Below are 17,753 nucleotides of genomic sequence, written 5' to 3'. Positions count from 1 at the left end.
CAAAGTACCATAGAGACACAAGTAAAAATGGCTTTCACCGTGTGTTCACCAGCCCCACAGAACTACAGTCACAGTGCTTTCTGTGAGGGTATGTGGGAGCCGATACACACAGTGCTGGATCCGGAGCTGGGGTGGGGTGCATGTCCCTGGGGTTGCAAATTGGGAGTTTCCCTGCCCACCTCAGGAGGTGAGAGTGTTTCCACTTGAGGGTCTTAGAGTCCTTCTGGGCTCTTTGGCACTTGGAAAGTGAACCTCCCCATTTCCTGCCCCATAGGAATGGGGTTGTGGGAGGACTTGGCACTGGCTGTGGGGGGAAGAGGATATGGCTCCATCGGGCCTCTGGTCTCTCACAGAAAGGAAGGGTGTCACCAGGACAAGCCCCCGTTAGGAATCAGATTGGTGGAGAGGATTGGGAAGCCAGGGTGTTCATCAGTGGGGTGCACAGGGAGGAGGGTGGTGGTGGATAACCCTGGAAGGAACAAGGAGGCAGGCCCAGCCTGACAGTGTGAAGGCCCAAATCAGACGTCACTCGGCAGTCATGCACTGGAGCCGGTGTTTGAAGAAGAGTAGGCGATGTTTGGCCACCTGACTTTGGTCCAGTGATCCCGGGTAACGGTAACGGGCATAAGTTTCGGCCCCTGGGTCCTTTGCTGTCCACGGCAGCTTCACCTTCGATGCATGATCCACAACAACATCAGAGCAGGAGCCAACACGAAGGAAACCAAGTCCATCCAGGAAGAATTCTGGGGTGAGGGTGGGGAGAGCAACGGTTAAAAGCTCCTGAGGGGAGAGACGGCCAATCCCTACGCTGAACTGAAATACAGGGCTCAGAGGGCAGCTAAGGAAAAATGTTGCTGAGGACACTCTAGCTTCTTTTGCTCTGATTTACTCTCGTGTGGGGTTCATTTCAATAAATACCAGTTCACTCCCTCTGAGTAGGGTCTGAACTGGCAGAAAGGTAACCTTTGCAGTGGAGGGGGAGTTTAAGGCTGACCAGCACCTGCGCCTGAGGTGTTAAGTGGGATATCAGGCAGAAGAAAGTGGAGGTTTCAAGTGCAGACCTTTGTCAGCCTCTCTAAACTGCTCTAGGGCAAGGGCAGAGGGTGGTGGGGACGGTTCAAGTGGCAGCGCCCCGCCCGGCCCAGAGCTGCGACTGGTCCTTCCCATTCCTACGCCCTGCCAGGAGGGGGCGCCACTCACCCAGATGTGCCACCCGGTTGAGGCGTGGGTCAAAGCCCACTTGGCGCACTTTGTCTGTGCGCGCCAGGAAGAAGTTGACCACGCCGTCTGTGACCACACAGCTTGGGAAGCCAACGAGCTCGTGGTGGAAGCCCTGCTTTTGCCGGAGGCAGTTCCCAAGGCCTGGGGCGCCCGGCTCCACACTCAGCAGCTGCCGGTAGGTGGTAGCGTAGCCCGAGATCTCCCGCACCGCGCCCCCTACCTGCAGGGAGCGAGAGGATGCTCCAGCTAAGACCAGGTCCCCGAGAGTAGGGCGTTTCCTCCCCGCGCCCCTGCCCCACCCTCGCCCTATCGAACCACACAGGGCCCACACTACCCCCCAGACTCGCTTCACCTTTGGACGTTCCGCTCTCCCGTCTCCCACCCAACATCCGGCTCTCATCCCCTACCAGGTCCAGGGGCGTCCTCTCGAGCACGTCCACAAGCTTCTCCAGCCGCGTGCGCGCCGTGAAGACAAAGTCGTCGTCCACCCACAGCACGTATTTGGTGGTTACTTGGGACACCGCCAGGTTCCGACCTGCGAACCAACCCTAGAAGAGTTGTATATGGTTGGGAACAGAAAAAGCCTGACATCTTTTTCTCTCTCCCCGCACTCAAAACAGCCTGTGTCCCGCTCTAGACTTCTTAGAGCTTTCCGATGACCGGAAACTAGGTTTAAAACCTCCCAGAGGGTCCCAACCCTTTTCTTAGATATTTTGAGCCCTTTGGGGGAAGGGTCTTGTATTTCATTGCTTCGTGCACACATCCATTGTATTGCTATAGGTATTAAGCACCATTTCAAGAATGCGGAACGAATAAGATAGGCAGGATTCCTGATTCCGAAGCCCTTGTGATAGGCACACATTTGTTTGAGGGAAGTGGTCCTTAATCAGCACCCGGGAAGCTGTTGGCTGAGGCACGCCCCCTTCCCAGAGTCCTCTGGCGCCCCCGCTCTGCTTTGCGGGCAGCGCACCTTGCCGAAGGGCATGAAGTAGTGCTCCACGTGTGGGTCGCTAATGCGCTCCGGTTTGTCGCTGTCGTCAGCGATGACTATGGTGACAGTAGGGTAAAAGCGTCGGATGCTGGCAATGAGTGTCCGTAGTCGATCATAACGAAGAAAAGTCTTGGTGGCAATGGTAACCAGAGCACTGATGTTGTACTCGGCTGAAAGCAAGATGCAGGAGCCAGTGTGAGGGGGCGGGGGGTTAAAAAGAGTGAGAAAGAGAAAAGGGAAATCAGCCCCACCCCCACCCCCAGGGCCAACCCCCTCTTTACTTTCCTAATCCCTGGAGCCTCGGCCTCACCTCCTTGGGGTAGGGATGATGGTGGGTACAGCCGGGGGTTGGGAGGATGTCTTATGAGGATGGTGAAGGCAACTTCATGTCCCTTGGTGGAGAACCGGACTGGGAAGAAAGGAGGTGGAATTGGGCCTTTAAGGCTAGAAGAGCACTCTCCTTTCAGCGGCCAGTATTTAAACTCTTAATCTGTGTTCTGCCTTTCCAGACCTTGGTGGGCAAGATCATACCGTTCTGGCTTCTGTGGAGCTTGCATGTTGTTTTGTGGGATTGGGAATTGAACTTAGAGACTACCACGTGCTTGGCAAGCACTCTACCGCCCAGCTGGGAGCACCCGGCTCTCCTCCCAGCACCATGGTTCCGGAGAATGACCTTAAATTTCTCGAACCTCCTGCCTGTGCCTATTGAGTGCGATTGCAGGTGTTATTATCTACAGATGTCTCCTAAGGAGAGACATCATGTAGGGGTCCCAGCATCTGTGCAGTGCTGGGAACTCAACCCGTGGTCTTGTGCATGCTAGGGATAGCGTGGTACCTGTTGAGCTACAGCTTCTGCTTACAGCTTAGGAGGTGGAACAAAGGCAATGAGATTCTCGGCGACCCCCACCCCCAACCCCCTTTGGTTTCTCGAGTCTGGGTCTTGCTTTGTCGCCCTGGCTGGTTTGGTACTTATTGCATACAACCCAGGCTTGTTCCAACACTAAGGCAATCCTACCCGTCTCAGTTTCCTAAGTGTTTATATAGATAAACATCACCACACATAGATAAAAGCTAACTTTTTTTTTTTTTTAAAGTTAATCTTTACAGCCGGGCAGTGGTGGCTCATACCTTTAATCCCAGCACTTGGGAGGCAGAGGCAGGTGGATTTCTGAGTTCGAGGCCAGCCCGGTCTACAGAGTGAGTTCCAGGACAGCCAGGACTACACAGAGTAACCCTGTCTCGAAAACCAAAACAGAACAAGTTAATCTTTACTGAGCATGTACTACATGCCACACACACACACACACACACACGGTCTTGCTATGTAGCCTAGGCTACCCTTGAAATTTCTCTCCTCCTCCTATGGCTTCCCAAGTACAAACATTACAGGCATGGATCACTATACTCTGCTCTGTGCTGCACAGATTTAAATTTTTCTGTAAATTGGGTGTGGTGGCAAACATCTGTAATCCTGGGATTTGGGAGTTAGCAACACCAAGGAGCAGGAATCAGGCTCTGCTGAATAGTGAGTCTGAGGCCAGCCAGAGCTAAATAAACGAGATGGTTTTCAAAAATAAAAACAAAACAAAAAAATTGAAAATGTGTTCTAAATAGATGAAGCCATTTAATCTTCATGGTAATCTTATTAGATAAACTATTGCAGGGAACTAAGCTTGGGCACAGAAAAGTAAATTGTCCATATTACACAACGTCAAAGCTTAGGCTGAGTAAATAAGAACCGTCTAGTGTCTAGTGTTAAATAAAAACGGAGGCAAGGGACATTGTCTCAAGCAAACAGGAGACGTCTGAGCCCAGATGTAAACATCAAGAGGGAGCCAACCGTGAAAGCAAACAAACAAACTTGGGCAAAAACATTCCTGAAAACCGGCAGATGCGAAGGCCCTAAGGTAGGCCCGGGCTCAGAAAAGCCTGTTTTGGAGAAAAAAGGAGGAAAGGAGAGGGAGCTTGGCAAGGTAAGTGTTGGGCTAGAAACAGCCAGGAACAGGTCACTTCCTGGAGCCGTGATGACAGACAGAAGTGGGAATGCTCTCCAGCTCTGGTTTCTCCCTGGCCTGTTTTGGCCCTAGATAAACAAAGGCTCTTCTGACTCCTGGTCCTGCTGCCCCACTTGCAACATTCATTGTGTGTCTAGGCTGTTCTGGTCATTGCCTTAGGACCTCCCACCTGTGTCTGCTGTGTTGGCCTGGTAGCTCCGGCTGCTGTAAGTCACCAGTTGCAGCTGCCGGTTGAGTTTATCCAGAACTGGGCTGGCAAGGGTGAGATCCGGCTGCCCCTCTCCGGTGAGAGTCACTCCTGTTACTTCCCCTGCCACGTCCCAGGTGCCTAGAGAAGCAGTCAGGTTCACCTGGCAGAGGGTGAGAGACAGCAGCCTTAGATCCCTGACCCGCCTCTTGCCTTTTCAACCCTGGCATGCCTGGGTGTGGGTGTGGGTGTGGGTGTGGAGTGGGGATCTGTAACCCATCAAGAATTCTTCATTCTCCAAGCCCACCTCTTTACTGGTTTCTCTCACCTGATAGATCTCCTGAACAGAAACTTCCTGCAGACTTAGCCCTGGGAGGAAGAATGGGGAAGCCAGAATTTCACAGTCTTGAATTCTTCCTCATTGTCTCTCCCCCTGCCACCACGTGCCATACAGAACTTTGTGTCTGACTCTCCCGTGGAGGCCTCAGCAGGACTGTGCACAACCCACAGAACTCAAGTGACTGCTTTTTAACTCCTTCCCATCCAAAAAAAAAAAAAAAAAAAAAAGGCATTTCTTCCGTGGCTTGTCCTGACTAGCTAGCTATCAAAGAAGGGATATGTACTCATAAGCCTCCCAGGTATTCCTGCAATACCTGACAACGGTAGAGTCCCTCTGCCTCCATAGCTCTTGGTCAGAGACCTCCACCTGCTAGCCTGTAGCTCTGCCACCCTCACGACCTGACTTAACCCCGAGACCTTCCTTCTTTACCTGGCACCAGGATGCTCCTGAGGGGCTGAACCTCCACACCCTGCAGGGGGTACTGTAAGGGGGAGTTGGCGGGAGCTATCAGCAGCTGGTCAGCCAGGGACCGACTCCTGTAGTGCAGAGGTGATAAAGGAGTCAGTAGGAGAAGAGCTCTTTCTTCCAACCGGGTCACTATGACACCACTGGCCTCCCTGGGAAGATCTGGGTCCTCCTCTCTCACTGGTACCTTGCGAGGAAGGCCTGGTATTCCTGCTCCCTGGCGACAGAAACAGCCCTCAGCTCCTCAGCGTCAAAGGCTTTAGTGAGGTCAACAGCCCGAACCTGTCTCAGAAACGGCAAGGGAAGGCTTCCTCCCTTGGATTCACAACTGCAGTTGTTCTGAGCCAGCAGCCTAAAGGGAGGAGAAGCGGCTTCAGAGTCCAGGTACCTAAAGCTCCATTTATCTCACAAAACGCACAGCGCTCCACACTTTGATCCCTCAACTCTGCCCACAGGTGAGAGACAGCTTATTCCTTAAATCTGAGCGTTACAGAGGTGCGAAATAGGGCCAATTACTGGGATGTCTACGTAGCCGCCATCCAGGAACCCTTCTGGAATCTCAAGTCTAAATCAAGACAGCAGGCAGTCTCCGGGTGCTCTTTTGCCTGTACATCCTCCCACACTCCAGTGGCGGCGACAAGGTTGAGGAGGATAGATTTGCCGCGCCCCTGTCCCCCCCCCCTCAGTTCAAGCCTCAGTATCCCTCTCCACCTCCCTAATAACTGCACCCAACCAGTCAGCAGAAAGCAGCGTCTGAGTCTAGCACTGGAGGAAACAAAAGCTCCCCGGCCACCCCCTCCAAGCATGTTCTGCGCTGTCGCCGCCGCCACGCCGCGGTCCGCACTCACCCCACCACTTGCTCCTTGATCCTGACCGGGATGTGTGCGTAGCGAGGCTCAGGGGCAAGGTCTAGCAGATCGGGTCTCGGGGGACCTTGTGGGGGCGACCACAATGCCAGAGGGTTCGGGAGACTTGGCGCGTTTCGGGTGCTGGAGTACAGGAGACCCAGCGAGGCGCAGGCGAGCAGCAAGACTAGCGCATAGAGGGCCCGGCGGTCTAGCCGCATCCTGATATGGGGGAGGGTGAGAGGTGACCAGGCTCTCAGAGAACGTGAGGGCCGGGACTCTGGACCCCGCCGCCTCCGAGGCTCGCGCAGGTACCCAAGGCCAGCCATCTCCGCTCCGCACGGCGCGCACCCCTTCCCTCATGCTCACGCCAAAGGTCTCCCGGCCTCCTTTCTTCCGCCTCTCTCTCGCATCTGGGCTTCCGCATACACCCAAGGCTTGGCGTGGTGACATGCAGTATCTTGGGTGCGCAGCCCTCGGGGACCCCACCCCCACCCCACGGGCAGCAGCCAGGCCAGGGTGCTGCGGAGGGGCGGCTGTACTGCACCTGGCCGGTCAGGGAAGGCACGGTGTCGCGCCCGCGCTCGCGGGTGCCCGGCCTCGGTGACCCTCGGGTGGCCTCGTTGAGCCACGGGCACGATGCGCGGGGCCCGGAGGACGCCGCTCCTGCCCACACCTCGGCCGCCGGGCGCGCCAGCGCACTGACCTGTCTAACGTTCTAAGGCCGCGGCAGGATCGCGGTCCGGGCAGTGCCCGGTTCTCCGCCCCGGCCGGGGGGTCCTCATGAGGCCGGCGACGGCCTGATGCGGGAGCTGGGCGGGAGGGAGCCCGACAGTGTCGGGGATCCGACTCCTCCCGCCTGCGGACTCCGGGGCTTTGTAGACCGCAGCGCGGGGGTGGTTCTGAATGTTTCCTGCCGGGGTGAACTGAATCGTAAATCCGCCGCGCCCCAGCCCCAGCGACAAAGCGGGGAAGCCCTGGCACCGCGTCGCGCTCCCAGGCAGCCGAGGGCTCAGGCCTCCGCCCGGCTCTCACACCGCAGCGCAGCGCCGCTCCCGGGCTGGCTGCCGCACAGGCTCGGGCTCTGAGCGGGGATGGCGAGCTCCGCGGCGCCGTCTGGCGGACGCGGAGAAGATTGCTCAGGCGAGGAGCCCTCCCGGGAAGGTCCCCTTCCTCACATCCCTTCGTCCCCAAACCTCGGTGTCTCAGATGCCAGTTCCCGGTCCCCGCCATTTCCCCATTCGTTCACAGTGTAGCCCCAGGAAGGGCGATTGGGTGCAGTATGCGGTCTAACCTCATTTCAAGGAACACTTGGATGGGGAAGATGAAATAAATAAAACCAGCCAGCCCTGTAGATGAACACTGCCTAACGAGCAACAAAGACAGCGGCCTCTCTCTGACCCCTTGGCTCCGAATTCCAGCAATCAACCGAGGCAAGCCGTTAGTTACTCAATGGCCGGCCTACTTCCCCTAACTGCTTCTTGGTACAGACTTGAAGAGGAACCGCAGATAGTGGCCAGATGGACAGTGAAGTAGGCCATAGGTGGCTTGATTCCCGACACTGACCAGAAACAAAGTCCCGTGGTTCTCAGAAGGATCAAAATTGAATAGAAAAATAGGTAGAACATAATGAAAAATGTGTCTGGGGGCTTGGGGCTGTAGATAGGCAATATTGAATGAACTGTGTGTGTCTGTTGGGGAGAAGAGGGAAAACCCACCCTTAAACCAAAAGTTTCAGATCAAATGCTAAAAGTAGAATTACAAAACCTTTAAAATAAATCAAGGACTTTTTTTTTTTTCCTTTACAGTCGGAAGAGATCCCCTAAGCAAGAGGCGAAGGGAAATATTAGTAAACCTGCCTATATAAAACACTTACTGGAGAGATGGCTCAGCAGTTAAGAGCACTGGCTGGTCTTCCAAAGGACCTGGGTTCAATTCCCAGCACCCACATGGCAGCTCACAACAATAATTCCAGTTCCCGGGTGTCTGGATACCCCTTCACAGACCCACATGTAGATAGAATATTATTGTAAATAGAAATAAATTTATTTACAAAACACTTGATAGACATCAGGTGTAGAATCCAAAGTTAGGTTTTTATTACTGTGCCCAAGAACTCCTTGAAACAAAATGATCTTTGTAACCTGTCAACTCCCTGCCCAAGGACAGATACACCAGATTCTCTGAAGGCTGTTACCCATATCAGATAGCAAGCCACTTGCGTTCACTTTCCTAGTCAAGTTTGGTTGACCCAACTGCATGGGATCAGAGGGAGTTGAGAGGTAGGTAGGCAGGAAGTATGTCAGGATGTATGCTTGCTTCCAACTGACCAAGGCATAAAGTGCATAGCCTGTGGGTTAGCCTTTATAATCACCTGGCCATTGTAGCTGGTGGCCATTTTGTAGGAACCCTGGAATGGACTGGTCAGAGTCCATCATCCTGGCTAGTATTAAAGCGTGCTTCAAATTTGGCTCAAAAATTGTGGCAGTCATCTTATTCCTGACTGGTAGAATCAAAACAGACGTGGTGCATGCCTTAACACCTTGGAGTAATCCTAACACTGTGGAGTCGGGAGCTGAAGAATTAGCAGGTTTGAGTTTGGTCTGGTCTATGTAAGTGAGACCCTGTCAGAAAGCCAACAGTTGGGTTGGGGAATATGGCATAGTGGTTAAGAGCTTTTCCCCCTCTTCTAGAGGACCCAAGTTTGATTCGAAGCACCCATGTTGTGTGGCTCATAACTGCGCACTAGGAGACTTTGTGCCCTCTTCTGGTCTCCTCAGGCTCTCTCTCTCTCTCTTTCTCTCTCTCTCTCTCTCTCTCTCTCACACACACACACACACACACACACACACGCACACACACAGAGCACACACTCATGCAGACACACACACAAGTGTTGAAGATTAACCTCATTGAGAGAATGGTATTTTTTTTAATTTATTTATTTATTTTTTTTTGTATTTATTTATTATATGTAGGTACACTGTAGCTGTCTTCAGACACTCCAGAAGAGGAGAAGAGGGCGCCAGATCTCGTTACGGATGGTTGTTAGCCACCATGTGGTTGCTGGGATTTGAACTCTGGACCTTTGGAAGAGCAGTCGGGTGCTCTTACCCACTGAGCCATCTCACCAGCCCTAATTTATTTTTTTATTAGTTATTTTCCTCGTTTACATTTTCAATGCTATCCCGAGTCCCCTATACCCACCCCGAGAGAATGGTATTTTGAGATTTTTCCTCTATTGTTTTCCTACGCATGGAAATATCTTGTGAAGCACACACACACACACATATGTTCTTCATACATGTGCATACATGTGTCTGTGTGTTAGGATGTGGTGGTTTGGATGAAGAGGCTCCCCAATTGGCTGAGATATTTGAACACTTGGTCTCCAAGTGATGTCACTGTTGGGGGAGAAGGCATCTTACTGGAGGAAGCACGTCCTTATGGCTGGGCTCAGAGTTCAGAGCCTCAGCCCACTTCCTGTCCTCTCTCGAGCTGTTTTTGTCAGCTGAGGTGTGATCTCTCTCTCAGTCTCCTGCTCCTCCTGCCTTGCCTCCCCACCACAGTGAGCTCATCTCCATCCGAAACCACATGAGCTAACAACCTCCTTGTTCCCTAAGCTGTCTTTGGCCATGGTATTTTATAGCAGCAACAGAAAAGTAATCAATACACACAGGCTAACTAACCCCGATTCAAGAAGCCCCCTTCTGGGCTGTGAAGACAGTTTAGCCAGTCAAAGCACTTGGTACTCGGAGTCTGGCCACTTGAGTTAGATCTCCATGTGTTCACACACAAGCATACAATAATAAATAATGAACTCCTTGATCGGTGTGGTTGGAAAGGATTTGTGACAATTTCTAATCCTTCATGATCTCTAATGACCAAAATCTATTTTTTCAAAAACATAGTTTCTGGGGCTGGAGAGATGGCTCAGTGGTTAAGAGCTCAGACGGCTCTTCCAGAGGTCCTGAGTTCAAATCCCAGCAACCACAGAGTGGCTCACAACCATCATCTGTAATGAGATCTGACTCCCTCTTCTTCTGGTGTGTCTAAAGACAGCTACAATGTACTTATATAATAATAAGTAAACCTTTGGGCTGGAGGGAGCAGGGCGGTTTGAGTTATGACACCTACCTAACCACTTTTCATTTTCCTCGTGTCAGTCGTAAGTGCTGAGCATTCTGCTTATCGTTTGGTAACAACCGATGCTCCTGCGATCCAGGTGCTTCCATTTCTTCTCTAAATGAGCAAACAGGGATGGCTTAGCTGAGGGGGCAAAATTAAGATTAAAACTCAGCAGCGTCTATCCATGTAACCAGGGTATTAAACTGCTTCCAAGGCGCACACACACCACACAAGATGACTATAAATCCTGTCTGACACAAAACCATATGTTTAACTAAAACACAAATTTTGGATTTTTTTTCCCTTGTAATTCAATTTCATGGATCTGAAGTGGGAACTTTACGGAAAACAATGTTAAAAAGGTTGGACATATCTCTCAGTGATGAACTAATGATGAGAGATAACTAATGATATCAAAGAATAGAAATCTACATTTTTAATTTCACTATAAAAATGCTCTTAGCTGGGTATAGTGGTGTTTATATTCCCAGCTACTCAGGGGGATAAGGCAGGAGGATCACTTGAATATGAGAGTTTAGAGAACACCTGGGTAAATATATGTTTAAGAAATGCTCTTGAAGCTAGGCAGTAGTAGGGCACGCCTTTAATCCCAGCACTCGGGAGGCAGTGGCAGGCGGATTTCTGAGTTCAAGGCCAGCCTGGTCTACAAAGTGAGTTCCAGGACAGCCAGGGCTACACAGAGAAACCCTGTCTTGGACCCCCCCCCAAAAAAAAAATGATCTTGAGGGATGTAGAAAGATGGCTCAGGGGTTATGATCACTGGCTGATCTCCCAGAGGAGCTGAGTTTGATTCCCAGCACTGACTTGGCCATTTATAAGAATCTCCAACCGTCCTGGGAGATCCAGTACCCACCTCTGACCTCTTCAGGTACCGAGCTGCACAGACACACATGTGGGCAAATCACTCACACACAGAAAACAAAACTGGAAAATTTTAAAGAAGGGATTTTATATTAGAGAAAATCTAAAATTCTCATCAAATAAAAAAAAAAATAACAATGGTGGAAGCTCTGTTGTGGTTCATCATTCTTGGAGTGACTTTGCTCCTGGACTTCTGCTTTTTAAGACTATCAAAGCCAAGTTATAGACACAGTTCCTTTATAGACTTTTTTTTTTTTTTTGGTTTTTGAGACAGGGTTTCTCTGTGTATCTCTGGCTGACCTGGAACTCACTCTGTAGACCAGGCTGGCTTTGAACTCAGAAATCCTCCTGCCTCTGCCTCCCAAGTGTGGGATTAAAGTGTGAGCCACCACTGCCCGGCAAAGGCTGACATTTTAAATCTTAGACTTTCTTCTGTATGTGATAAGTTGTCATAAACAGGCTTTTTAAAAGGAGCACTTACATAAAGTGTGTGTGTGCACTCTTGTGCACATGCAAACGCTCACCTGTGAGTACCGTAACACCAGTGTGGCACTCACAGGACAAGCTGAGAATGTTTGTTGTTCCCTGGATGGACCTCAGGTTGTCACGTTTGGCAGGCAGGGCCGGTTCCTGATGGGCCGTCTCATTAGCCTAAGAGGTTTTATTTTACTTCATCTCAGTGCAGAGATGTGTGTACAGCATAGTGCTTTGTCTGTGTGTGCATTTGTCCCCCACATGTGTGCCTCGTATCCATGGAGACAAGAAGGTGTCAGATCCCCTGGAACTGGAGATACAGAAAGTTGTGAGTCACCATATGGGTGTTGGGAACCAAATCATCTTTCCAATTCCTGCACTATCTTTCTCGTAAAGACAAACAAGCTCTTTGGACTCATTCCAGTCTTTAGTCAAAGGTTGAGGAAGAAAAAGTTAAAGATGAACCTAGAATTACAGAAAATAATAGTTAAAAAACAAAACTAGGGGGCTGGTGAGATGGCTCAGTGGATAAGAGCACCCGACTGCTCTTCCAAAGGTCCGAAGTTCAAATCCCAGCAACCACATGGTGGTTCACATCCACCCGTAATGAGATCTGATGCCCTCTTCTGGTGTGTCTGAAGACAGCTACAGTGTACTTACATATAATAAATAAATCAATAAATGTAAAAAAAAATTAAAAAAAAACAAACAAAAAAACAAAACAAAACTAAGCCAGGTGGTGATGGCACACACCTTTAATCCCAGCACTTGGGAGGTAGAGGCAGGCGGATTTCTGAGTTCGAGGCCAGCCTGGTCTACACCCTGAGTACCAGGATAGCCAGGGCTACACAGAGAAACCCTGTCTCAAAAAAACAAAAAACCAACCAAACAAACAAACAAAAAACTAGAGAGCAGGGCGAGGTGGCACACGCCTTTAATCCCAGCACTCGGGAGGCAGAGGCAGGCAGATTTCTAAATTCGAGGCCAGCCTGGTCTACAAAGTGAGTTCCAGGACAGCCAGGGCTACACAGAGAAACCCTGTCTCGAAAAACCAAAAGAAACAAAACAAAACAAAACAAAAACTAAACAAGAGTTCAGGGAAGGCTCCGTGGACAGGAGCACTTGCTGCTCTTGTGTGGACTCAGGGTTGGTTTGTTCCCAAAACCCACTGAGTGATCTTTTGTACCTCTAGTTCCAGAGGGTCTGATGCCTTCTTCTGACCTACTTGGACACCAGCCGTGCATGTGGATGCACATACATACATATGTGCAAACAAACACTTATACATATAAAATTTTTTTAGAAGGAGGAGGAGAAATTGTAAGAAGAGGAGGAGGAGGAGAGGGAAGAGAGGGAGGAAAAGAGAGGAGAAGGAGAAAGAAGAAGGAGGAGGAGGAGGGGGAGGTGAGGAGGAGGAGGAGGAGAAGGAGAAGGAGAAAAGAAAAAAAGGTCTAGTGAGATGGCTAGGTGGGCTAAAGGCTCTTACAACCAAACCAGATGGTGTCAGTTTGATGCCCAGACCCCACACAGTAGTGGAAGGGGGAAACTAACTTCTGCAAATTGTCTTCTGACTTTCACACAAGCTTGTACACACACACACACACACACACACACACACAGTCATACACATACACAAGCTTGGTAAAACACACACACACACTCATAGATACACACACAAGCTTGGTAAAATACACACATACACACACATATACCCACTCACAAAATCATACACACACACAAGCTTGGTAAAACATACACACAAGCTTGGTAAAATACACACATACACACACATATACACATTCACAAACTCATACACACACACATGCTTGGTAAAACACACACACAACACATACACACACACAAGCTTGGTAAAACACACAACACATACACACATACACACACACAAACTTGGTAAAACACACTCACCCAACACATACACACAAGCTTGGTAAAACACCCAACACATACACACATACACACACACAAACTTGGTAAAACACACTCACCCAGCACATACACACAAGCTTGGCAAAACACACAACACATAACTCACAAGCTTGGTAAAACACACACACACACTCACATAACACATACACACTCATTCACACACATATACACACATGCACACACACTACACATACACACACTCATACACACTTACCCTCACACTCACACACAGATATATATATACACACACATACACAGTCACACACACACACACACATATACACACACGCACACACAAAAAGTGTAACTTTAGAAACCTTTAAAAGAATTGTTTTTAAAATTGATAGGAGGGGCTGGGAAGACAGTTAAGTGGGCAAGAACGCCGGCTGCTCGTCCAGAGGACACGTTCAATTTCCAGCAACCACGTGGCACGTAACTATAGTTCTAGGGAATCTAACTACCTCTCTGGCTTCTGAGGACACCAGGCAGGTGAGAGGTACACTTATGTAACTCAGGCAAAATGTCCTGAGAAGGCAGCTTCAAGACCTTTGCACTGGTAGAATATTAGGACAACTTTAGCATAAAAATAATTCATGATAAGAATGAAATGTGAATTACTGGAAGACAAAAATCCCTTCGCCTAAACTAAACAAACAAACAAAAATAATTAGGACCCTGGCTGGGTGTGGTGGCAGGGCTACATAATCTAACAGGGGAGAAGTCAGGGCTGTGAGTTGGAAGCCATTTCAGCCTAAAGTGGGGCAGATAAGAGGCTCACTCGCTGCCAATGCTGATAATCTGAGTCTGACCCTTGTTACCTACATGGCAGATGGTCAGAACTTTCTCTCTGTTCTAAGAAGTTGACCTCTGACCTCTGCATGCTTGCCCACACATATACATACCACAAACATAAAACAAATGTAAAACAGAACAAAATAATTAAACAAATAGAGATTAAGAGCCCTTGAGCCACGCCCTGGTAATCCATAGATCAAGGATCAGGGAAAGGACTGGCACCTGCCCGTTGATAAGTGTGGAGGAAGTGGACAGAGCTGTAAAAGGACAATAATGACCCCAGTAAAAGGCGGTTACAGTGAGATGGGTAAGTGGATATTCATTAAAGGAGAAACTTGATTAAGTGCAGCATCTATGATGTATTAATCTTTGTGGCATTGAGGATCAGACACAGGCAAGAATGTTAGGGAAGAACATCAGGGGCTGGTGAGATGGCTCGGTGGCTAAGAGCACTGACTGCTCTTCCGGAGGTAATGAGTTCAAATCTCAGCAACCACATGGTAGCTCACAAGGGAAGGGATTGGGGGGGGGGGGACATCAGGCAAGCACTGTATCCCCAGCTCCAGAAATTCCCCTCTAGCAGGCTCATTAGTTACAAAATGGAAACTTTCCAGTGGTTAACAGTCAGTGCCTTAAGGAGGAACACTACTCAGGAGGGATGGAGGAATATACAGTCCTCCACACAGGCTACCCTGAGGGAGACATACTACAGTACAGAATCCTACCTGACGATGCTCAGCCTGATTCTAGGTAGGAAGATGAACACGAGCTTAAATGAGGAAGAAGTCGGTGTGTACACATATCTGTGTATAAATAGAAACCAACCTGTAGTTATTAAAACTCTAGTCTTTTTTTTTTTTATTATTCCAAAGGAAGACTGAGAAATTTTGAGACTAAAGATGAATAAGGAACTTCTTTTTTTTTTTTAAGATTTATTTATTTTATGTATATGAATACACTGTAGTTGTGAGCCTTCATGTGGTTGTTGGGAACCGAATTTAGGACCTCTGCTCCCTCTGGTCAGCCCCACTCGTTTATTATTATAAATAATTACACTGTAACTGTCTTCAGTGGTCATGGCTCAGCTGGTTAAGAGCACTGGCTGCTCTTCCAGAGGTCCTGAGTTCAATTCCCAGCAACCACATGGTGGCTCACAACCATCTATAATGGGATCTGGTGCCCTCTTCTGGTGTGTCTGAAGACAACTACAGTGTACTCATTTATTTATTTTTCAAATAAATAATGAATAAATAAATAAACTTAAATTAAATAAATAAAATAAGATACATTTAAAAATTAAATAAATAAACACTTGCTGCTCTTCCAGGGGACCCTACTCAGGTCCCCAGAACCCATGTTGAGAGGCTCAGAACTGCCTGTAACTTCGTTTCCAGGCTTCTGTGGATGCCTATGAGTATGCGTATAGGCATATATATGTCTATACATAGTTACACACATACTCATAACTAAAAAAGTATGCCAGGCACCGTAGCACACACCTTGAATCCTAATAATCAGGAAGCAGAAGCAGGCAAACCACTGTGAGTTCAAGGTCAAACCGGTCTACATAGTGAGTTCAAGGCCAACCAACACTATACAGTAAGTCCCTGTCTCTACAAACAACAAACCATACCAAGTAAATGTCAAGATATGAGAGAGACAAAGAGAGAGACAGAGAGAGAGACAGCAAGAGACAGAGAGAGAGACATACAGAGAGAGACAGAGAGACACAGAGAGAGAGAGACAGAGAGAAAGAAGACAGAGACAGAGAGAGACAGAAACAGAAACAGAGGCAATTTTCAAGGCAGATTGGGCACTAACAAACACTGACTGACACTTTTGGAGTTCAGCAGTCCAAACTTCAGACTTCGCAGCCTACAGTTGGGATGACTCTGAAAACAAATGAGTCATTCGACTCTGTTCTGTGAAAAAAATAGCTTTAAGAATTGTGGAGAGCTGTGCCGTGAGCAATCGCCATTATAAGATGGCGCTGGCTTCTGCTGTGCCTAACTAGTAAACAAGCCTTGGGCACAAGTGCGAGAGTGAACTCACGCCTAGTCACTGCCCATCTCGGGGCGTAGTAATGAGGTGATGGGCGAGCAACAAATCAGGAGCTGACATGCCACATCAGGTGCTGAAACGCCACACTGAGGGCTATATAAGTGACTCCATTTTCCAGGGTCTGGGTCTTCCCTCCTTAAGAAGCAATAAAGCTTGCCACAGAAGAATCTGGTTGTCTGAGTGTGTTCTTGCCGGCGAGAACGATAGCTCGGGACAAAGAATCCTGTAACAACAAGGGGGAAAAGAGACTATAATAGAGATGTGATCTTAAATATAATGAATTACATTAACTATTATAATTACATTAAATCCTGGCTCTCAGTGGAGGAAAATGGCTGTAACGAAAACTTTGAGGGCAGCTCACAAACAGGAATAAGGATGGTAGGTTAATAAAAGTTAATGTTTAATTTGACTAAAAGATAATTGTTAGAAGGTAAATATTAAGTTTCATAAAGCTGATAACTGGTGTTTAAGAAACTCCTTGTTCTCAAAGGTGTACTCTAAAATGCAAAGCATCAAGGAGACACAGCGTACGCAGCCTGCTCTCAGATTGTTCCGTAAAGTGCTGGAGAGATGGCTCAGCCGTGCAGAGCACTGGGTTCTTCTAAAGGTCCTGAGCTCTGTTAAGGCCTAGGTAAAATATTAAGGCCCAGATGGTGTGTTGAATGTTAAGGCCTAGGTAAGTGTTACCTGGCAGTTTGTCATCATGTGCTCTTACTCATATTATAAGGAAGTTTTCTCCTATTTTGTTTCTGCAGGTACTAGGAAACTTCCTCATGCCCAGGTTGATTTCATATTCTGCTATGTCCTTGGAAACCAATCACGATAGAAGCCAATCTATCTTCAGACTGCTTTGTAGAGTTACCCACAATAAGCTTGGACCCGAAGCAACCACCCAGCAGTGTGCCCTGCACCTGTGTATGAGCTTTTATGGTGTTGGCTTTTATAAGCTGCCCCTGGGATGGACCCTAACATAAGAAAGACCTGCACTGATATAAGAAGCTGTTGGGAATAAGACTTCCATTTTGAGTAGGGGTTGAGTAAAGCTTAAGTTCCCAAGACCACCCTGGGAACTGACATCCTACTTAGAAGAAAGAGACTTGTATGTGGGCAATTGGCATCCTGGTTGGCAAGTTAAGACATGAATGTTAGACAAGTCCCCTGCCAGACTTGAATACCCCAACCAATGGGAACAGGATACATGAACAAGAAGGACGTGCTCCTAAGGAAATCCTCTATCCCTAAATCCTGATTGGGGGAGTAACTTGGCACAGACGTTTGTAGATTTTAGGCTTAAAACCCCTGTAGGAACTTTTACTTTTGTTTTTTGGTTTTTGTTTTTGTTTTTTTTGAGACAAGGTTTCTCTGTGTATCCCTGGCTGTCCTGGAACTCACTTTGTAG

The 17,753-nt window shown here is 48.6% G+C and overlaps 1 protein-coding gene across 3 annotated transcripts; it reads right to left on the bottom strand.

Moving 5' to 3' along the window:
- Window positions 1–18: 18 nt before the first annotated feature.
- On the bottom strand, window positions 19–7,455 carry B4galnt1 (beta-1,4-N-acetyl-galactosaminyltransferase 1). 3 transcript variants are annotated; one of them, XM_021173598.2, is made up of 11 exons: window positions 6,771–7,352; window positions 6,068–6,286; window positions 5,407–5,571; window positions 5,184–5,290; window positions 4,743–4,783; window positions 4,397–4,577; window positions 2,523–2,621; window positions 2,192–2,382; window positions 1,629–1,769; window positions 1,201–1,441; window positions 19–743 (listed from the first exon to the last, which is right to left on the bottom strand). In XM_021173598.2, the coding sequence occupies exons 1-11, from the start codon at window positions 7,295–7,297 to the stop codon at window positions 526–528; spliced, it is 2,130 nt and encodes a 709-aa protein (XP_021029257.1). In that variant the 5' UTR covers window positions 7,298–7,352; the 3' UTR covers window positions 19–525. The 3 variants fall into 3 exon arrangements, with proteins under 3 accessions (XP_021029257.1, XP_021029259.1, XP_021029258.1); XM_021173600.2 differs by lacking the exon at window positions 6,771–7,352 and adding an exon at window positions 7,359–7,455 and having other exon boundaries at window positions 26–743; XM_021173599.2 differs by having other exon boundaries at window positions 26–743; window positions 6,434–6,857.
- Between the last annotated feature and the right edge of the window lie 10,298 nt (window positions 7,456–17,753).

Source organism: Mus caroli, chromosome 10 (assembly GCF_900094665.2).
Source record: "Mus caroli chromosome 10, CAROLI_EIJ_v1.1, whole genome shotgun sequence".
NCBI lineage: Eukaryota > Metazoa > Chordata > Mammalia > Rodentia > Muridae > Mus > Mus caroli.
Note: the sequence above shows the minus strand (reverse complement) of the source record. Positions and strands in the feature narration are given on the sequence as shown.